The sequence below is a fragment of the Tetranychus urticae genome, chromosome 1 (genome assembly GCF_039701765.1).
Source record: "Tetranychus urticae isolate SD_2017Ah chromosome 1, NJAU_TeUrti_SD_1.0, whole genome shotgun sequence".
Taxonomy (NCBI): domain Eukaryota; kingdom Metazoa; phylum Arthropoda; class Arachnida; order Trombidiformes; family Tetranychidae; genus Tetranychus; species Tetranychus urticae.
This window is the reverse complement of record NC_142958.1, coordinates 4916003-4939693: the sequence shown is the minus strand read 5'-3', so window position 1 is coordinate 4939693 and position 23691 is coordinate 4916003. Positions and strand designations below refer to the sequence as shown.

At 31.2% G+C, this 23691-nt stretch overlaps 2 protein-coding genes across 2 annotated transcripts in view; one reads left to right on the top strand and one right to left on the bottom strand.

Moving 5' to 3' along the window:
* Window positions 1–133: 133 nt before the first annotated feature.
* Window positions 134–1871, bottom strand: LOC107367525 (uncharacterized). Its single transcript, XM_015935231.3, has 2 exons — window positions 1511–1871; window positions 134–1406 (listed from the first exon to the last, which is right to left on the bottom strand). The coding sequence occupies exons 1-2, from the start codon at window positions 1732–1734 to the stop codon at window positions 422–424; spliced, it is 1209 nt and encodes a 402-aa protein (XP_015790717.2). The 5' UTR covers window positions 1735–1871; the 3' UTR covers window positions 134–421.
* Window positions 1872–2301: 430 nt separating this feature from the next.
* The window catches only part of LOC107368324 (protein turtle-like), a 130355-nt gene continuing 108965 nt past the window's right edge, over window positions 2302–23691 (top strand). Inside the window, exon 1 of the mRNA XM_015936136.3 lies at window positions 2302–2828. Coding sequence (XP_015791622.2) covers window positions 2714–2828 — 115 coding nt within the window. The 5' untranslated portion in view covers window positions 2302–2713. The remainder of the gene's footprint in view (window positions 2829–23691) is intronic.

The window sequence follows — 23691 nt, the reverse complement described above, 5'->3', positions numbered from 1 at the left end:
AGTAAAGGTTTATCAAAATGTTGTATTTCAATCATGTGTCCAGTTGGGCTTGGTATAACAAAACGATAAACAGTCTTTATAGTAATTTAGATGAATAGAAACAATTAAATGACAAATAACAATCAGTGTAAAATATAAGTTTAAATATTTTTATTCCTCATGAAAAACAAACAAAGAAAAGGTTAACATGATTGCGATTCACAAGATTTAAATGTTAACTTGTTTCAACGTTCATTGTGAATGAGACCTTAAGACGAAGACTCATAACTTTTTTCATGTTCATCTCGATGTTAACCAATTCAAGAGTATTTAGAGTTCTGATGATGAGTCTGCGCAACAATCAGCAATTTTGTAATAAAATATATATAACAATATTTCTTACAATACATTATTGCGTGTAATTATAAGACTAGATAATAGACTAGATTCGCAAATTCCTTATCTCTAGTCTGGGGCGTCCGATTAGTAAATCATTTTTACTAATTGGACCAAGGCATACAATTTGGTTTCCATCGAAAGACACGGCTTCTCGATAAGATTGGTTCAGTTTTCTATCGTCATCATCATCATTATCATCGTCGTCGTCGTCATCATCATCGTCTTCATCTTCATTTTTATCACATTTGTCTCTATAATTTTGATGATTAGTTTTACTATATATAGATTGAGATTTTGATGAAGATGGCAGTGGTGGAGGAAAATTTTGATTGTTGGCAGTTTCATCTTCCACTTCCTTTTTGATCCAATCGGTTGAAGACGATTTTTGCTTTTCATTTAATTCTTTCATGACTTCATCTGCATCACTTTCTTCTTCACTAGAATTGTCATCATCATCTTTACCAGCAAGCTGGTTGTTAACATCACAGTCTGTATGGAGGAGATCGTAAACTATACCAGATCGAGTATCTACTAGTTCCATTTTACCAGATTTATACATTCGTATTTTACCAAGACGACCATCGCCACCTTTTAATACCATTTCTGGTAATTGGAATAGAACCATTTTATCTTGATTATTTTTTGTGGAAGCCCATGCATCAAAACGCCTTGTTGACTTGACATCCTTTTCACAACCTTTTTGTTTATACAACTGAAGCTGACTAACATGCTCCCAGCCAATAGGTGCCAGTTCATCATCATTGGTACTAAAATTAGAGATAAAATCGTCTCTATAAAGAGCTCTTTGAATACTTTCCACATCATCAATTTCATGCTTTTTAAAATCCTTGGCGTCTTCGACACTCCTGTGATTTGCGATGGTCACAGAATCATCTTCTGATTTAATACGAATACCATTAATTGACTTGACATCAGCATCTTCGCCTTTAATTGCTCGATCTTTTAGTGAATTTATATTGCTGCTTCCAGAATTAACATAACCTCTTTCAGCCTTGACAACGGGTGCGCTAAAAGATCAAGATATAGAATAAAAAAGCATGAGTTATTGTTTCAATAAAAAAATAGCCAAAAAAGCAGATTCAACTAATTATTATTATCTAAGGCCACTTACGTTGCGTTTATCCCGTTAAAAACTGCGTCCAATTGGATCAAATCTTTTTTCCCCTTAGATTTGTTAGATCTATCTTTATCTTTACTCTTAACTTTACCATGTGGTGTAGAGGTATTGCAGCTATTGTTTTTATCACCATCTTTATCACCACTTCTAGTGGAACGTCTGGTCGCAGGAATAGTCGGTTTAAAGATCCTTTTAGCAGCACCTCCTCTGGTAAACATTGTCTGGAAACTTAACAGATGAAATAACAGTGTTAAAATTGAATAGTGAGATGATAATAATCAATGTAATAAAATTAGACTGTACAAAATGATTGAAACAAAGCGTTTAAACCAAATGACCTGACTGAGACTACTGAGAAAGACGGTGTAAAATGTGTGGATAAACTCTTTACATTTGGGTATTTGGGTTTATTTGCCCCACGAGATCAGCCAATCAGAAGGTAAAGCTACTGCCATCTATAGTCTGGAAAATCAACTCAATCAATATATCGATTTTTCAATGTATTGATAAAACCCAATTCAACTCATTGATTGTAATATCGACTCACTCTTAATCTAAATGAACAACTGAGAGGTCACATTTTTGTCGGTAAATGTTACTTTTGTCAGAGCATTTAGATAACCAGATGAAAACTCCATCTATGGTTACAAATAAAGACCAAAATATCGACTCTTTTTATTTGAGAAAATAATGTTTTCGATTCCCATCAGATGTCAGATGAACAAGTCGAGTTCAAGATTATGGGCAGAGCCAGAAAATACGAAAAGTTGATAATTCCAATCTAGGGTGAGAAATGCAGTCAACTTGAGTTGAATAGAGAAAAAAGTAAAGCAACGTTTCAATGTGAGCGAATCAATTGAAGCTCATTTGGAAAAATATCATCATTAATCTAAATGTTTATTTAAGTTTCCAAATCGGTTGCGAACCTCAGCTGACGAACCAATGATTTCTGTCACTGCGAATACAAAACTGGAGAAAAACTGAGAAAAAAAAGTTTTTTTTTTCTTTAGTGTTTTGTTTAAATCGACAACTTGAATCACCAAAATATCGATGATTGTGAGATGGATGCAAAGTGCCCATTAAGTGATTACTGTGTCAATGTTGAAACTAATGATTAACATTGAAAAGCAAAAGTTTATTTGGCCCAACATCGAGTTGAACAGAAGATAAAAAGTTTGTTCAACAATCAAAACAGAAATGGATAATGTAAAGTTTATTGTGTATTTAGTATTGCGATCAACTTTGATTGCAACGTGTTTATCATTGGATCAACCAAATCGTAATCATGGCAATTGGATATCCAATTTTCAAGGTAAGATCAAAGTGAACATATTTTCCGTTTATAACAATCACAATTGATGTCGACGTTTGATCGAGCAAAAACCAAAAGAATAAACGTTGGACCAAATATTAACCATTTCTGTTGACACATTTTGCGCTTGTTAATCAATTACCAAGTTGACAAACATGATCCTTCACCAAACAGAGAAACAAATTGTTTACCAATTAATCATGTATTTTCGTATCAACCTTTATCGAAAAATTTTATTCTTCTCTCATCAACACTTTTCCGATCGACCAAAAATCGTTAATCGTCGAAAATTACAGTTGAAATTTTGAAGAAATTAGAAAAAAAATTTTGTTCTAAGAAAAAGAAGAATCATATTTGGAATTTATTAGCTCGAGTGAATTGAGTGTTTATTTTTTTCATTATTCAGTATTTTCCATCATCCATCTGCTCATCATGATTATCATCATTATTTGTCTCTTTTTTCGTCTTCACTTGAAAAACATTTTCACTTTTTTTTCTCTGTCATTCAATCGTTCGTTCAAGCTTTCCTTTTTAATACGTTTCATTGACATTGATTGAGATCAATTGGTTTTCCTCAATGATTATCGCTATGAAAAGTACAATGGAAAGAAGAGTCATGAAATGTGGACGAATTTTCCAATGAATGTTTTTTCAAGATTACAGATAAATCTCTTCTTTTTGATAGCAATAATTATGTTTTGAGAGAAAAAGTAAAAATTGAATTGAAATTCTGTTGTTGAACCAATCATAAACTCGTCAATTCAACTGATTGTATTGTTTATGAAATGCTTTACAACCAAAATAATAGTTTAAAGTGCAATCTCAATTCATTCTCAATCATCATCAACATCATTATCATCACATTTAGTGTTTTTCTTTCATCAAATAAAAGCGTAAAAATTAGTTTTTTAGTGCAAAAAAGAAGAACTCGAAAAGGCTTGAAATTCCTTTTCTTTTCTCTTCACCTCTTTTCCCTCCCAGCTCATCCTCATCATTTTCCCATCTAAACCATAATGATAATAATGATCAATTCGTTGATTGTTCAAGGATCAATAATACAATAAAAGGGAAAAGTTGAAATTCAGCGAAAAGTCAACTTTCCAAAATTTGCCTTCGAATGCGAAAGATGATGAGAAAAGATGATTATAATGATGACTAGTTGTGACGATAACAAGTTGAGTTCTCAGTTATCAAACATAATAGTTTGTAACACACTTACAACCTTCTAATAATCGAATAAAATTGGCTCAAGAAAAGTCCATCATGAGGATAATGATGATGGGTAGAAGAAGATGAAGAGAAAACAAAATTTTCCAAGTAACCACAGCATTTCAAGTCTCTTGAGAAATGTAATAATAACAATAAAAATGATAATAAAAACCAATGATGATTATGTTGATAATGATAATGATGATGATATTATCGGTATCAAGTGTTCGTATTTACCTTTAAATGTTGAAACCAATTTCATTACTCCAATCATCTAGATTAGAGTAAAAGTCGACTCGAAAAAAGGACTCGACTCAAGAAAAGTGTGGAAATGGTCGCAAAATTTTACCCACTTTTGGGTGAACATTGATAAATTCCAAGAGAGATTCTTAACGAAATTACACAGTTGTCAACCAAATTCTCTTTTTTTTCTATTCCTTTTTTCTCTCTCTCTCTCTTCCATCTTCATAATCATCTTCATCAGTATCATAATCATTTATTCTCTCACATCTCATCGTAATATCATAAAGTATCCATGACATCAAGTACTATCAATGGTTCTTAAACTTACTATAGCTTCGATAATATCTTTATCTGCACTTTTTCTTGCCTCTCATCATTTTTTTCCATCTTCATCTTCTTCATCTTCTCTTCATTTTTTTTTCAATAACTGATGATGCTTTTCATGTTCATCAAGATTGAACTGTTAACCTTTATCTGATGAGTAAAAGGAGAAGAAGAAAAAAAAACTCCACGAAAACAAAAAAAAATAATCAACGAAATGAGAAGAAAAAATCAAATTATTTTCTCTCATTTCTCATCTTTTGGGTTCATTTTTCTTCTTTTCATTTCTCACATTTTCCCTGCTCTCCACGAGTAATGCACTTTTCTCACATTTACATTCTTTTCTCACTCATCAATTTTCCTCTTTATTAAGAGCTACTCACTCAATCCCTTCAGTTAGACAATTATTGCCTTTTCACTCCCAGTGACGAACGATTAAATATGGTAAAAAAGATGAAACTTGAGGTAAAGTTGATTAATAAAACTGGTTAGAAAAAATTGAAAATTTCGTAAGTTCGAAATTCTAAGGAAAGAAAAATTCCAAACTCGATTACAATGAGTTTTTAGCTGTAAACGAAAAGCTACAACTTACGCTATAAATACTTCTTTGACTTTATATCATTTAACTCTTTATTAGCATTTAACTTTGCCTTTTCAGCAACATTTCAATATATCTTTTGCTTCTTATCAAACATTTATTTCTACAATTTTGTTGTTCCCTAAGGTTACATGATTGGTACAAATTTTTTTCTCCCTCCGAACCTTGAAAATGGAAGAAATTGTAATTTTCGTTTTCATGGAATTTCTTTATTTCTCTTTCACTCTGTTATGCTATTGGAATACTCATGATTTTGATGAGAAATGTGAACGAAACAAATGAGCAAGAAAAGGATAGAAAAGGCAGAGAAAAAGGAAGAATAAAAGTTATCGATGAACAAGTAAAACTCAGGTAGCTATCAGCCAACACAAGTCAATATCAAATTTCACCTTTAGGCGTAAATATTATCAATCAATATTAAATAAATTTTCTTTCAACATTTGGTTCCATAAAAGTTGCAGCTCGAAATACATTTTCAACATTAAGAGTTCAATTCAAGTTGCTATGAATATATTGAAAACAGAAGGTGCAAGTAACGAGCAAAAGACTGGGAGTGAGAATTTTTTGCCTCCCAGTCTAATTCTCGGAGTGATTGTTTAATCTAGCGTAAAATGAGTTGACAAAAGGGAAGCAAATTTCTTTAAATGTTTACATGGAAAAACATAATTTACTGAGCAAATTTTCATGAAGCTAATCACAGGCAATGTTGATAAACCAAGAAAAAGCATAAAAATATCATAATGAGAATTGATTCGAAAAGAAAAAGAACAAAAATTCCCTTCGTCTATTCAACAGTTTAAGTAAAAAATCTAAAATTCTAATCATGGCTGAGAAGTTTTTTAACAATTTAATTTGCACATTTCAATATTTGCAAGATTCGTGTTTGCCTTAAACTCGTAATTTACTGGATTCATGATAATCTTGATAAATTATTAACTTGAGCAACAATTTATTATTTAATTTATTGCTTCCTTATAACATTGTAACCAGAATTAATAAATCTGTTGAAAGATTATCGCTAATCTTTTCAGCTTAGTTTTTCACTTTTTTTCCTCTTCTCTTCGTTTCGCCATGTTAAGTGTTTACTTGCAAATTTGTTATTGGTTGTTATGAATCATGATTATCATCTTTTTGTCTGAAACAATGTTTCTTGTGGAAATGCTGAGAAGCAAACAGTTTCCAGACAGAATCACAAATGATAATGAGAAATGATGGAAATGATAGCGAAAAGGGTTGAAGAAGAAGAAGAAAAAAAGTTAATGATAAGTCAAGTTGTGGGCATTCATCCAGAAGATGAGTTGAAAAATTAAGTGAATGAGAAGTAAAAAAGAAATGATTAAAGTGAAGAGAAAAAAGTCGAAAAAGAAATGAGAATAAAATGAAGATAAAAGTTTACCTCAAGTTGAGCTCGAGATTTTTACTTAATATTCTTTGGTAATATTTATCTTGAGCTTTTCGAGTCAAAAAGTTTTTACCTTTAACCGGTTCCATTCAGGAATAACGAATGAATATAATGTAGAAGAAAATAAAGATAAAATGATTACGAGAGACAAACGAATGAAGAGGGAGAGAAAAAGAAATAAGAAATTTTCATCTTTTCTTGTTGTTCATGTTGGAAGAAAAATGATCTCAAACATTCTTACCTCTTAACTGTATATCGATTATTTCTTTATCAACATTGTGCTACACATCACTATCCATTTCAATACATTTTTTGCTCCTCTCTTCCACATTATCGTTTATCATCTCAATTCTCATCTTGATCATATTCGACGAAATCATCTTTATCTTTTCATCTTGTTTCACCGTTTATCCTCTTTCCTTGGAAAAACAGTAAATAATATAAAATTCACCCTTTTTTGCCAGTTGAACATTTTCCATTGGTAACCCTTGAGGCAATAGTTTTACTTCCTCTCAATCTAATGTTCAATGAGATCAAGCATTATCAAGCAAATAAACTAAAGACTGATCCAAATTGAGAAATTGCTCGACAAGAGTTACATTCATTTCTCATCAAAAATATTACCCTTATTATTGTCATCTGATATTGCTTTACTCTTCTCACTCCAAGTCAACAAGAAGCAAAAATAATATCAACACAATTGAGGGTAAACCTTTTCTTTTTTTCCATGTTTTCTCTTGATAGAAACATATGTAGTTTCCAGTGATTCCTAACCTTGTTTAACAACAACAACAACAAAGAAGTAATCCAAAGCTATTAGTCAAAAAGTCTAACGAAAGTAAAAAAGAAGAGAAGAAAAAAGTGAAAGAAAAGTACAGCAAAAATGGAGAGAAGAATCATGATTGGCGTCAACATGAAGGAATCAGGCGAGTTTCAAGCTACCAAAGAGCAAGAAAAAACTAGAGGATAAGAAAGTTAGAAAAGAGTATAAAAAGGAAAACTATAGATATTTACCTTTCTGTCAATTTTTCTTTTTTTTCCTCCACTTCTTTTCCATCATTTACTATCATGATAATACTCTGATACTCACAGAATAACTTATTTTTCTCCACTTTTCATGTTGAACATTCTTTTCGAAGCTGACTTTTCTCTTCGATTGCCCTTTTCTCACCCAGAGAAGAAAACAGAAAACAAGTTTTACCTGGAAAAGGTATGAATGTATAGTTGCCATTTGATTGGTTACAACACAGTCTTAGTTTACTTTCATCATCCTTGAGGCTTTTCCGGTCTTCTGCTACAGAATAGCCAAGAGTTGTTCCCTGAAATATTGACAACTGTTGGTGATAAAAGTAAATAAATTTCTCTTCATTTATTCTGAAACCAGTTCGAATCATGATTACCTTTTCAATGATATTCAATATTAGCTTTTAAGTTTTTCAAGAAGCGAATTCTGTCGAAATTGAATTATCTAAATCCATATTCAATAAACACCTTTCACTGTTTATTCATTTCTCCGTTAATCAGCCAATTACAATTCTTGTGCAAGTGTTTATCGAAGATTTCATTATTCGTTAATCCGTCGATAAAAAAAGGTTGATTACATTTTCCTGAAACACTTTGATCCGAATTTTGTGTCTCTTCAGCTTTTTACTCATTCCAATAGTTACAAACTAACTACAGATTAGTTCAATAATTGCAATTGAATCTCACAGGCTTCAACTACAATTAGCTGTAAAGATAAAGAGAAATCTTTTCAAACCTTATTCCATTCGGAATCATTATTTTAGCATCATGTTCGTTGTTCACCTCATCAAAGTTATTCTTACATCACAAGTTGTTAATGAGTATTCATTATCATCTTCATTTGTTAATGGAAGGCAACATTTTCCACGGAAAAAGTTCATCCATCGAAACCGAAATTTGGAATTTTCCATTTTTCTCTTTTTTTACCTTTCAAAATAATTGTTTTTATTGGAACAAAATTTTTCATTTCATTCCCAGTGACTTTAATATCCAATAATTTGTGCAGAAAAAAGGGAAAAAAGAAGAGAAAACGAAATATGTTGTTCTTTTCATTCCCAAACAGTTGAATTTTAAATTAAAATATCAACATTGTTCAACATGAAATAATTCAAATGAATGATTCTCCTGAGATTATATAATTGAACTTACTTTCCTTGCCTTTTATAAACTTTTTTTTTCGACTTTCATATTAATAAAAAAAAATGTTACTCAAATAAGCTCAAATATAATAACAATAATGAGAATAAAATCATTATGCATTAATATTACAGATGAAGAGAGATGCAAATAAATGCCTAATAAAATTGTTCTCCTAATCATGTTAATGCTGCTATTAGAGTTTTGTCAAGATTATCATGGAAGTTTTGACAATTGAAATGAAATCTGATGAGATTAGATTGAAAATGAATCAAGACTTTTCCATTGGTTTGATAAATTTACTGGATGAAAGTAATGCCAAGATGATTACAATTTCATGGAAAAAGTAAATTATCGATGGAACAAGTAATCAACTATTTTTTGTTTTCTTAATTTGCTAAGAATCAATCGCAACGAGACGAATTTCCTTTCCGTTTCAACTCATTTTACTGATTAAGAAAAATAAATTAGCTAATTGGTGTTTTTCATTTTGTAAAAAAGTTCAACCTGAGATGTTCAACTTTTGTAACAACTTTCAAATCAAATTGATGTTGTGGGTGAAATTGAGTTGAAATTAAATTACTTTTCAAATATCAGATTCGAGATTCATTTGCTGAACCGATAAATTGCTTCATCGATATTTGAGATTCCAGATCAATTTCAGATCAGTTTTAAAGGAGACAAATTAATGACATTAAAACTCAATTTATGTCGATATTGGAGATTAGTTTTCAATTTCAGATTCGCTGTCTTTTCATGATTAATTGGCTGAAAGAGATTTTTGATCTTCTTTTTGGTTGCTTTGAAAGCGCTAGCAGAAAAGTCATTTGCATGCGAAAATTTGATCGTTCAGCTGATCAAGTTCGAAATCAATTTTTCTTTTTTTTCGAATTTTCATTTGTCTTAAATATTATCATAGACACTTCGAACCAGTCTGAAATCTTTGCTGATATTCAAGAATAAATTATGTTTAAAATTTCGTTTTCTCTGTCTAATTGTCGGTTGAATAATAGTTTTGGATTTTTTCGATCAAGAATTCGAAGAATAATTGTGAGACTCTTTATTCAACCAGTTTAATACTCAGTACACCTTGATTGTCTTTAAATACTTTTCATCGCTCGAGACAAAAAGAATTGAAAAATTTGGAGTTTTCTTTTTCCTCTGAATTTGTTTAACTGAAAGGAAAAGAAAGGAATACTAAAAAAACGGAAAGCTCAATACAAACTACTCTTGGAATGATTAAAGTGAAAAATATTTGCAAGCCAAAAAGAGAAGCATGAAGATAGAAGAAAAAACAGGTTCAATGTTTTCTTTCCTTGTTCAATGTCTGTTGAATGAAACTGAATCAGAATCAGATAAGAAATGGAAAAACTTTGAGGGAAACCTTTTTTTCTTCTTCCATTGAAAAGCATTACAATCAGATGAGAATGATGATTGTACGGTTAGTTGAGAATTGCCTTTCTCTTTCATGCTCAATGTTACAGAAAATGAGTGTGTAAAAATGAAAATGTCTAGAATGGAAGAAGAAGAAAAGATAAAAGAAAATGCAAGAAGGAAGAGAAAAGAAGAATGAGTAAAATTGGAAAACCAAATTGAATCAGGAAGTTAAATCTTTAATCGTTATTCACACAAATGGTTCAAACTCAGCTCGAAAATTGACTAAGTCGAAGCAATATTGGTTACATTAGAGCGAGAGAAGAAGCAATGAAGAAAACAATCTTTTCTCATAAAAGGCCAACTCATTACAATATTTATCAATAAACATTTAATCAGAAAAAAAAGATGCAATTCAAATTTCATCTCGATTCCATCACAATTTTTCCTTTTTTCTCACCTTTCCATTATCGAATAATAATGAAACCTGAAAGAGTAAAATTAATTATTCATGTTGATCTACAAGATGAAAGATTCAACTTTTATTGTCCCATGTAATTGGAATGACCTTTTACTGCAATGTTCAAAAATCACTCCCAGTGAACATCCCAGTACTTTATTTCAATATTTAATGTTGAAGGTGAGAAATGAAGTAGACTGGGAAGAGGAGCGAAAATGGTTAAAGTGAAAAGTTGTTTAAAGTAATCGTTTTTTCTTCTTGTTCGCCTTCTTCTTCCACCTCTTTACTCCTTCATTAACAGCCCAATGGTATTTATATCATTAAACCAATTAATTTTGATCCACGATTTGAGTTATCTTTTATTAGCATTCCAAGAGTCGCCAGGGCAATTATAACCTCAATCAATTCAAGTTGATTAATGATCTGCCAAGAAAAGCTTTTCTCTGTTACTTTACTGTTTCACTTGCTTTTACCATTCCGTAATCATTCTCATCAAGGTGTAAACCAGTGAGAAGGATAAAAAATGGGAAAAAATTTTTTGTTTCCTTTTTTTTCAATTTCTCTCTTTGCTTGGCTTGGGTTGAATACAGTTTTCATACCTTTAATCATTAGTTTGTTTTGTTGTTCAACTTGCTCATCCAATCATTACCATCATTATCATTTTAGTCGCCATTTGTGAGTCTGAATAAAGTTGGTAAAAAAATCCAATAATCATGATAATAAAGTTGAAACTTTTAACACTAATACTGATAACTCGAAATGATGCTTTTTCTTTTCACTTTTTTTCGTTCTCACGATTCCAGGGGAAAATGAAAAAAGTTTCATCAACTAAGTCGATCTTGTGCTTGGATTTTCAGTGTTTTCGTGTTGCAATATTAATGTGAATATTGTCGAGAAAATTCGTTTTGCTTCCACTTTTCTTAATTTGTTTTTTTGCTGCTCTTCCGTTCATTTCACTTTTGACACTCGTATTCAATTGAAAGTCAAGATTAATGTTACTATCAAAGTTATTATCTTCAGTAGTTTATCAACCTTTTCGTTTCATTCATTTTCCTTTCAGTCTTTTGTTTTACCTTTTTTTATGCGCCACTCTGATTCAATCTTGAATTCAACATTTCACTTCAACCTTGAGGTTGACTGAGCAAATGAGTAACTTTGTAATGTTCAAGGAGACGAAATGAAAGAGAAAATGTTTCAAATGGAAAATTTTTCATAACAATAATAAGATGGAAAGAATGTCTAGAAAGAATATATTTTATCATTAATTTCATGAGGCAAAAAAGTGAATGAAAAAAAGGTAATTCAGGAGCATAATCCTGCGAATTTTATTCAAAGTGGAAATTGTGACAATTATTAAAGTGAAAATAATTTTATTCAGATATTCAGATTCACCATTTACAAGTAATCATTAGCAAGTTGGTAAAGTGTTGCAAATCAAAAGCAGTCTGAAATGGTTCAAGTTTTATCGATGGAAAAAATCTATTTGTAACAAAATTCTTTTCCAGAGAATCGAAAGTTGCCAAATCTCATTTGTATGCTCGTCATTTCTTGTTATCGTCAATGGGATTTGTTATCAACTGCTTAACTAATTTAACCATAATGTCCATTGATGGCAATGGAACATTATTTCGAGTCCATTTCGTTGAGAATAACATTTAAATAGAAGTTTTCTTTCAATAAAAACTTGGAACATGTTTTTTCTTTCCTCGTATAAAACATTGAATGTTTTCAACTCTTGATCGATAAAGTATTTCGATTGAATTTTGTGGATTTTTTACACAAAAAAAAGAGGAAAAATTTACTCCGAGATCCGGAACTTGTGATAAAATATATTGATTTCAAGTTTAAAGATTTAAAACTGGAATTTTTGCACTTTTTTTGCCACTCAAATCCCAATAAAAGTTAAGCCAGTACAAACCGAGACACTGAAATGGTTAAAGGTGGCTTCCGTTGAGACTGAATCAAATGTAAAGACTTGATGAAGCGAAACCGTAAAAAAAAGAAGAAACAATATTTTCTCTTCTTTTCTTGGTGGGATGATAATAGTTTCAAAGTAGGAAAATGTTTGCTCAAGAACATGAAGAGAAAGGATAAGAGATGAAAGAATGAAGAACAGGGCAAAAAAAGATTCACTATTTAATTTTGTACAATGTTCAGTTTCTTTTGAGCCTCAGTTTTTCAAATCTCTTTTTAAAAGGTAAAAACTGCTATTTCAACTCATTTTTCTTACAACGAGATAAAACTATAATTCATTTCATCGAGAATAGCAAAGATACAATTTTCTAATGAAATTCGAAATTTTCAGCAACGATCGCTATTTTCCATATTTGAATTTATTCAAATTTTCGATTTAAAATTTGAAAGTCAGAAAATGACTTAAAAATATCATTTAGAGGTCAAATAATAGAGGGAGTTTCAATGAATATGAGGGTTCAACCTTACGATCCTACAATCTGTGAAAGATCAGTGTTTGAATCAGAGGTCTGTAGCACCAACTGTTCGTGAGTTATGACTGCAAACAGGCGTAAAATTAAAAAAACGCCGGACTTTTAACTACTACACTTATACATGTACTTATACAGGGCTATTCAGCTACTTAGTAAGATGTTGAACGCCAATAACTTTGCAACTAGACATATCATTGACCTGGGAATCGAATATAGTGAGTTTGGGGGACATTCATTTTTTATGTTTCAAGGACAAGGTCATTCGAGGTCATTTTTCGGAAATCGCTGCTGTTCATGTTAGAGGTCATTCTGAGGACCGGACATCAATTATGAAGACAAAAAATCTTCCTGATCAAGTTTCGACACTCTGTGATGAACGCTGCTTGAGTTATTAACATTTAAGTTCCAAAACTTCGTTAATTTAAATTTTTTATTTTTATGAAAATTCGCATTTTTTATGCTCATTGGGGCGCAATCAACCCCTAAATTCATTTTCCACTAGATTTTCGCGATCCAGGTGACTGCTCAAAGCTCCAGCAGCACTTTACACGAATGCGGTTAAGCAAGTTTATTTAACAAGGTCTTATTCAATTTTTACAGTAAAAGATGGCTTATTTTTGTCAATTAGTTCCAATTTAGTCTAAATGAGCATAAAAAATGCGAATTTTCATAAAAATAAAAAATTTAAATTAACGAAGTTTTGGAACTTAAATGTTAATAACTCAAGCAGCGTTCATCACAGAGTGTCGAAACTTGATCAGGAAGATTTTTTGTCTTCATAATTGATGTCCGGTCCTCAGAATGACCTCTAACATGAACAGCAGCGATTTCCGAAAAATGACCTCGAATGACCTTGTCCTTGAAACATAAAAAATGAATGTCCCCCAAACTCACTATATTCGATTCCCAGGTCAATGATATGTCTAGTTGCAAAGTTATTGGCGTTCAACATCTTACTAAGTAGCTGAATAGCCCTGTAGATTTTTGAAAATAAAAAAATAAACATTCTTGATATTGATCAAGAGCAATTAGCTGTTGATTATCAAATTCAGTTTTGTGCATAAATAGTAAACCTGCAAAGAAAATTATTCAAAGTTGACTGATTTGGGTGGTTAAACGCGTCTTGAGCAAAGAACGCAAGCTTTTAGCCAATCTGGTTCACTAAGTTTTCATTGAAGCGAATGATTGAGAATGAGATATAAGAAGCAAAATTCAACTTTTCCCTTTCGCATTGTTACATAACTGACATGACTTTGAGCACAAGAATGCAAGAATACAAAATTATTTGAATGCAAAATATCAAGATAAATATGCTGCATTCAAATATTCATTGGTAAAGGTAATTCAAGTTTTCTCGAAATCGAAATTTTTCTCTTTTCTATTTTTCACTGTTTTATTTTTCATTGTAATGAAATGTTGGAAAGCAAAAAGAGTCTCAAAAATGCAATATTAATATAAATCTAGTTTGAAGCCTTTGCACGTAAGCTTCAGTTATTAATGATTATTTTATCAATAAAGGTTGATTATGGTAAAGATTTATCGACAATAAACTGTATCTCATCTTGGACAAGCTGCAATCAATTTCAATGAAAGAGAAATGTCAATTAATCAGAATTTTCAAAATTTTTCATTGTTTAAATACGGCGATACTTAATTATCTTGCGATGACAGCCAGTAATTTATGTTGAAGTTAATTGAAAATGAAATTTTTTCGCATCAAAATGAATGGCCGATTCACTTTTTGTATCAACTTATTTACATCAAAATTTATTTAACTCTAGTTAAATCATCAGTCACTTGATGAACACGAAAATCTTTATTGCTCTTTCTCTTTACTTTACCAGATTGTGTTTAGTGTTGTTAGCAAAATTATCATTCTTTGATCGTTTCCAATAAACTATTCATGGTAAGCCGAGTTGGGGAAAAAGATGACAAAAAAGCCTCAAACGATAATTGCAATAATCTGATTATAACATGGATTGATCTGTTTTCTGTTGGCTTTTTTGCCTTCTCATCTATTACTCTTTTCATCATCATTTTCCTCTCAATTTTATCTCACATCATACGCATTCTCAGCTGCTGTTCATTTAGTTGAAATGATGCGATTCAATTGAGAAAATGTTGAAATGAATTCAAGGAAAAATGGCGATCACTTTGCAAAACCTCAACTCGGGCCATCAATAAAAATTTGCAACAAAATTTATAGACTCATCAAAGAGATGAAAGTAGACACATTTTCATTGAATTTCCTCACTCCATGCAAATGAAATTCGAATAAGAATGGAAATTTTCAGGCTGAATTTCGATTTAAATGCAAAGCTCCGAAGTGTCGATTTTTAAATGTGTTGCTGCAATTTATGTTCCGATTTTTAATAAGATCGATTTCGATCAATTTTCCGCAGAAATCGATCGATTTCCGGTTTTTACAAACACATTTATATCAGTGAAACATTGCCAAAAACACTATTCCTAGACATTTCGAAAAGTGTATCAACAGATCTTTCTTGGCTCACAAGTGAATGCTTTTAGCGAAATCGCACTATTTTTCAGTGAGAGAAATAAAAAAATCGATCTTGAAATAGGTCCATTACAATTTGCAACGCGTCAACCAGGGGAGAAACGAAAATATTTGATGGAAAAATCGTTAAAGATGTGATTATCGAAAATTCAGTTTACATTCAATCTTGAATTTTACGGTCGATTTTTTGAAATTTGAAAATTTCGAAATACTTTCAAGCTCAGAAAATGAAAGACAAAGATTAGTTGTAAACAAAATGTTTATACATTTTAATCGGTGGAAACGATATCTGAATGAAAATGGATGAACTTTTCTTTTCTTTTTTCCCCTGAATTCTGACAAAACAAGATGTTGTTTAAAACTAACATTCTTTACCACTTTAGTCAACATTTCATCTGAATTTTGAAGATGAACTCATAATATCATTACAATTGCAGGATAAAAAATGGATGAAGAGAAAGGTTATAAATAAATTGGATGAGTAAAAAACTAAGTAACATTTCTATCAATACATCAAAACTATCAATTGTAAGATAAAAAAGAAAAGAGGAAAAACGATAATAATGATGATGAAGCAATCAGCTGAAGAAGAAGAAGAAAAGGAAAAGATGAAGATACTGATGAGAAGATGAGGATAGGAATGAAATAGAAACAAAAAAGCATTACTTTACGATAATTCAGACTTATCAGTTATCGATCAAACCTCTAATTATTTAGCAATCCAATAATAGTATCGAATGTATCGTTGTTACAAATGAAAAAAGAGATGAAATGAAGCTCAAAATGATGCAACCAAAATGCAGCAATGGAACCTGAACATTCAATTCCATGCTCATAATCATCTTCATGCATTATCAGTTAATTTTGAAAATGAACCAAAAATCACAATAATCTTGAGACTCGAACTGCTTTTCGTTAGAAATTTTCATTGCGAAATTTCCTCTCATTGATTTCATCAGAAACACACATTCTTTACAATCTTTGTAAACTTGTTTAGATTTTTTCATTCATGTTCAATAAGGTAAATCTGTTTTCAGAGCTCAATTGAATCTTAAGATTTTTTCTTGTTCAATTGTCATTTGTTTGCTGTTTGCTGCATTCAAGAGCGCCTAATATTGTAACTCGGATGAGGAGGAAAAATGAAGAATGAAAGATCGTAAAATACATGAAGATGAAAAGAGAAAAAAGTGAGTTATGATGAAGAGCGATCTTTTCACTCTTTTCATTCTCTCTTCATTTCCTACTAAATGAAAGTTGAAGTGAATGAGCATAAAAACAGGAGTTCAGACAAAAAAATGAATACCAGCGAAAAAAAAGAGTGAAAAGAGGAGAAAACTTTTTTCCTCATTCCCAGCAATTCCCTTGATCAAACAGATTGGCCTCAGATTTTGTCTGAACTTTCCTCATTGGGAAGATAAAAAAGATTAAGGATAAAGTGTGTTAGACTAGTAACATGACAAAGTTGTGAGTTCTTTATGAAGCTGTGAACAAAAAGAATCTAGAAAATGAAATGCGAAACATGATAACAGAAACAAAGTCGTACGAAACACGAGAGTGAACGTGAAAAACAAAGGAATAATCAAATGTCCTGAAAATAGTGAGTTGCAACCAAAGAGAAAAGTCGAAAAATGGTCTAATTCTTGAGGGACTTTTGCACAGTCGATTTAAAAATCAAGCGTTTCGACATTTGAAATCATAACTTGCAGTTATCCATCATTATTCATTATCTATTAAATTCAACTTTTCCATTTTCTTTGAGTTCGATTGATGAATATTTCAATGAATTTCATTTTACTAGCAATTTGAATCAATTGATCATTTGGAAAGTTTTTTGTTTTGTAAATGAAGTAAAAGTTAATGACAAAAATGAGCAGCTCTTAAGGTTAACCCTCGAATGTTTCGAGAAGACATTAAAAGAAATTTTAACCATTTTGCTTTCTTAAATGAACATTAGCAAAGCTTTTTTCCTTTCTTCTCTTTCTTTTTCTTTTTGCGTTGTGATAAAATGAATGAAGTTTATCGCTAAAGTTGGAAACAAAAAAGGTCAACAAATGGTAAAAAAAGCAGGAGAAGAAAACATTTTTTCCCTTTTTTCTAATTAGTTTTGCTTCTCTTCAGGATGACAAAATGGATTCAATTGTTCAATTGAATGCTCATACTGCCTTGAGGTTAATACACTTAATAAACCTCTTGCCTTTTGATGAGCAGAAAAAAAATCTTTAAATTGATGTGAACTTTTCCTTGTAGTTCAACCTCTAATTTTGTTTAATATCATAACGAATTAGACTCGACATTTCAAGTTTACTTTTGGAAAGAAAATATTTGAGCAAATTACAGTTCAAGTGACATTCAGATTATTCAAAACAAAAGCAAAGTCAATAGCATTCGAAATTTTGATTCGAGAAAAAACTTCATCGAATCACGCAATTCTTCGATAACAAGTTTTATCATATTTTCTGTTCTTTCATTGCGCTTTTTGTTCCATTGCTTATGTTGATTTTGCTAATTTCGGCACTTTTGTCATCGAACGGGAATTTTCTCCTTCGAGTAAGCATGAGTTTTTAAACAAATCGTTTTATTTCGAAAGATCGGCTCGATTGAATATTCACCAAAACAGAAAAACAAAACGAATGTTCTTTTCGATAGCAAGACTATGGATCTTGAAAAGGCAAGAAAATCAAATTTCGATGTTTAGATCTTTTGAGCATTTTAAAGCATTTCACTTTTGGCATTCCATTATCAAAGACTTGAGAATGTTCGAATGGAAATGTTTGAAATTCAAAGGTCGTAAAAGTTTATTGTTTGGAAATTATTCCATTCGTTGAAAAGTGACCCTTTCAGGGTATTTTTAATAAGAAATTAATTGTTTAGTTAACAATTATTGAAGTAAATGATATTCAATTTCAGTTGAAAAGTAAGATGCAATTGTTGATGGATTTGAGTAAAGAAAGGAGAATAAAGAAAAGAAATGAATTTTTGCACAATTGAATAGCAATTCTATTGAATAAAGTTCATATTATTTACACTTTTGGCAAAAGGAGTAAACTTGGTGAAAGAAAAGGCAATATCAAGTAAGGAAGGAAAAAACGTTATCAATTTCAATTGAGAGAAAAAAGGAAAAGGTGAAAATGGAAATATTAATATTAATGCTAATTATCATGAACAATGAGGGATAATTCAGGTTCCCTGAAAGCAAATTGTATTCATATTTAAATGTTATCACATTCACACCTTGCTTTTAATTGAATCATTCAATTGTTATAATCGCTCAACTATTCAATTTTCATCTCAATTTATATTCTTACCTTTTTAACCAGATGATAAATGTTGTATAACATTCAACATTGATAATAGAGTTTACCTGATTGAGTTGAATAGAAGTAAGTTAAGAAGAAAGTTGATTCCAAATGATTGAATTTCGATTGGAAATCATTTCTTGTTTCATCGTGTAAATTGATATTGCCTTTTTGTCGCAACAAAGAGTCAACAGATTGTGAAAATTGTGAGCAAAATTGAAACCATGAAAACTAAGCAGAGAAGAGGAAAAGGGAAGAAAATTTGAAACGGAAAACATGAATCGAAAAAAGTCCATTTTCGAAATCTTGAGTGTCGAATCAAATGAACAGAAGATTGATTTCGACAAAAATGTATCATTTTAAACCAATTAAATGACTCGCAAGTCTGGAACAGACAAAAAGAAGAGAAAAGAGTTTTTCGATAAAAATTGAGTTTCCATTTGAAATGCTCTTTCGACTTTTTCTTTTCGAGTTTGAAGTTCCTTCCAAGTTGACCATTTCGAAATGAGCTCATGATCAATTTCGCATCATTTGACGCTCTCAGTTGCTTGTGTCAGATTACATGGGCGAGTAATAAGCAAGTCTCGAAACAAAAAGCAAATGGAAAGGACAAAATAATAGTTTGACATAAAAGCAAATGATTATTATCGAAGTAAAGAAACTGTTGAAGCAAACATATAATGTCCTTCCCTTGTTGGAACCTTTTTTTATCATTCTTTTGATCTTAATTTTTTATCATTATCATTATCAACTTTACCCTTTTCCCATTTAGTGGAAAGTTCTTGGCGATAACTTTATTAGTTTAGATTAAATGTTTTCCTCGTTGACATGGAAGGCAGAGAGCAAAATTGTTTCAAGCTTAAAATGGAAAAGACAGAAATTTGGAAAACAGAAATCAGTCAATTATTACATGAAAGATTGATGATCAAGAATTGAATCTCCAACTTTTCGCTCTTCTTCCCTTCATTTAAATTTATCCTTTTCTCTTGCTTCTTGTTTCTCATCTTTCAACTCAAATCCTTTTTAGACTCATTACATTTCATTTTACTTTCATCACTTTCATCATCAACAGCATCATTTGATCTTTGTTCGTTTCTCCTCCAAATGAGCCACTTTATTAAATTACTGTAAAAAAAGAAGAGAAGAAAAAATGTTGAGAAGAAAATTTTCTCTTCTCTTTCTCTTTCTCTGCAACTCTTTTAAAGACATCTAATGTACTCATCAAAATTGTACTCTTTATATTCATCCAATTCCCTTTCATCAGTTTATATTTCACTTTCCCTTTTAATCATGATTTTCATTCTATTATCTTTCATCTTCTTTTCATCCCAAAACCAACATTTTCTAATCATTTTTTCTTGTCACGAGGAGAACCTTTTCTTCCCAACTTTCCTACCTTTCGTTCCTAACCTTCCCTGTAACATTCCCTCCCAGCCTACTATTATTATAACATCAAAACTGTCTATTGTTTTTCATCTTTTCTCGAATACATAATGTGAAGCCACAAAATGGTTAAATAAGTAATCAACTCTTTTCTCATCAAAAGTCTAACTCAAGTTGCACATTTTGTTGCTTTTACCATTCAAATCAGTTTAATGAAAAAACAAAGTTGCAACTTGTGAGAATATTTGATTTGAAAAAGTCGAATCGATTCCCATCAATTCCGTTGATTGCTCTTTATCATTTCATTGCGTTACCGTAACAATTAGTGAAAGACTTGAATTCGCAATGAAATTGATAGAATCGTTTGTAATAGCAATTATTGTTGCAAAATTTTCTTGCAACACGAAAGTCGAGTCTTTTTTTTCGAGAAAAGCATTTTCTTGTAAATTGCAAAATCCAAATTGGCCATTACAAGTTTGATATTTTGATGGAAATGAAATTATCTGTAGAAAAAAGCAAAAGAACAAGTTTTTTCCTCTTTAATATTTTACAATGTTTACCAAAGTTTCCATAAAATTAAAAGCACACTTTATCGATTTCAAGTGACAAACTTTGAGTTAATTTTTCTTCTTCAAATTTTAAACCTTTAAGAAACATCATTTTCATTTGGCAAACAGAAGGCAAGGAAAAACATTTACAAATGCTAGATCAACAGAGTAACTATGGATACTTCAAGTTGCAACTTGATAAATCTTGACAAATGATGTTACCTTTTTTTGAAAGGAAAAGACGAAAGTAAATGTGTAAAAAGCACAAGAAATAATCAGATGAAAAATAGAAACAAGTTGATCATAATTTTTTATTACGAGGAAACAGTAAAAAACAATTGCAACTTATTACTGTGCGTAAAATACTAATAATGATAAGTTGACTATTTTATGTAGAAATGTTTCTTTTCCTTTAGTTTGCCGTTCTTACTGTAAACATTAAACCTTCTGAATATGAAATGTTTGAAAAGTTATGTTTGATAAGAAAAGAAGGTAAAAAATCTCTCTATAAATAAGAGAAATCACTTTTTGCTCTTTTCATCAACATCATTATCATCTTTATTGCTCACCTTACAGATGATGACGATAAGACCCATGATGCCAATGAAATATTCAATACACACCTTTAATGATCACCTTATAGACATTAGCAGAAAATGAGAAGAAAAGAGAGAAAAGAAGAAAAAAAAACAATTTTATTTGTTGAAAGATTCAGCACCTCATTTCATCGAGTATTGATTGAATTTTGAACAACTAAATGAAATCATTTTCAATGTTTTCTGTTGGATTCATTTGAAAAGTCAAGATTGATTGGGAATCTTCCAATTGTTTGAAATTGTTTTAAGAGTTTTTTGAGAGAAAAAAAGTTTTCTACAAAAAATTATTGTTGCAAAGTTGATGATTCAAGTTTGATTTATCTTCTTGCATTTCTCATTATCCATGCGTTGATAGCAAATTGGTTGAGACTAAAAGAGTAAAAGTATTTTCCTTGATCAAACAGAATGAATAATGATTTATGAGCTTCACTTTTCATTATGAAGAATAAGAAGATTCAAGATTTTGGAAAAGTTAAGAAGCGCAAAAGAGATGAAACTTTTCAATGAAGACTAACTAAGAGTGAAATTTGAAAATTATCAAATGCTGATGAAAGAAGCAAAAATCGAGTCGAAAAAAATTGTTGCCTAAATGAGGCATAAAGCGTATAAAGATGAAAAAAAAAGAGTTGGAAATGGGTAAAGCTTTGTTTTCTTGTTCGTCTTTTTTTGCAAGAAAAAATGAAATGTGAATGGAAAATTGATAATAATAATGATAATGAAAATAATAAAATTATAATAATAAATGAAAAGAGAAAAAAATGTGAAGGAAAAGTGGAAAAATGTTATCATTTGTGAAGAGTTGCAAATTCTTGTGGCTCATTTATATTCAAAAGAGAGATTGTCTTTTAATTTGTGTTTTACATCGTATACAATAATATTAGTGGAGTAAACATTTTCACCCTGAATAACCATAAAAACCGGATTTTCATTTTTTCCTTCGCAACAAGCTAATTTTAGCAAAACTTTTTCTTTTTTTCTACATTCTAAAGGCAAACACAGTGCGGTGTAATCATTTAATCGATACATTTCCATCACCGAATTACAAAGAACTCGGCCAAAGATTTTTAATCTGGCTATTTGGTCAATCAAGAAGATTATTTTATTTATATTAGGTAACCAACTATGTTTCTGCATAAATCGAGGAAATCTTAAATTACACTTTAATTAAAGTTACCAGAAATTTGATTACTACAGGAAATGATCTTAGATTACTAATTAAACTATGGGCTTTTCAGAGAAATGAAAATCAATGATCAGTCATTTACAGTTAACTTGTTATAGTGGTCACAATGTCGATAGACAGACGTGTTTTTCGTTCGTGTTTTTTATATGAGTTTAAATTAGGCACAAAAGAGCCCATAACCTTTGAAAAAGTGAACAGAGCGTTTGGTCAAGGGTCAACCTCAATTCGTACGGTGCAAAATTGGTACGAAAAGTTCAAGAGTGGTAATTATGACCTTTCGGATGCTGCTAAGTCAGGAAGAAACGTTACCGTGTCGGACAGTGACCTGAAGGCCTTAGTGGAGTCAGATCCTGAGGTAACCTGTGCCATTTTAGGCCAACAACTTGGTTTATCAGCTGAGGGGGTGAGGAAAAGGTTACACGCCCTAGGTAAGGTACACAGATTGAATAAATGGGTACCCTATGACCTTACCATTGATCAAAAGCAAACACGTAAGTCAATCTCCTTGTCATTGCTTTTGAAAGAGGAAAATGACCCTTTCCTTGATCGTCTCATGACCTCTGATGAGAAATGGATATACCTCGATAATGCCAAAAGGTCTCACGCTTGGTTAGACCCAGGTCAAGCTTCATGCTCCACCCCCAGACCGTCAATTCATCGATCGAAGGTAATGTTATCCATTTGGTGGTGTACAAGGGGCGTGGTTTACTATGAACTGTTACCAGAAGGTCAAACGGTTAACGGTGAGTTGTATGCACAGCAATTGACCAAAGTGCACGAATCCCTTGTCAATAAATGGCCTGCATTGGTCAATAGGTCAAAGATCATTTACCAACATGATAACGCACGACCTCATGTGGCCAGAATCGTCAAGAATAAACTGTCTGAGTTGAAATGGGAAGTCATTCCTCACCCCCCATATTCACCTGACCTTGCACCATCAGACTACCACCTTTTCTTGTCTATGGCGAACTCTTTCAAAGGCCGAAAGTTCAATAACCGAACCGAAGTTCAACGAGCGCTCGACGACTTCTTTGAGTCCAAAAACCCCGAATTTTGGGTTGATGGGATCAAAAAGCTCAAGGATCGATGGGCTAAGACCATTGATTCAAATGGAGACTATTT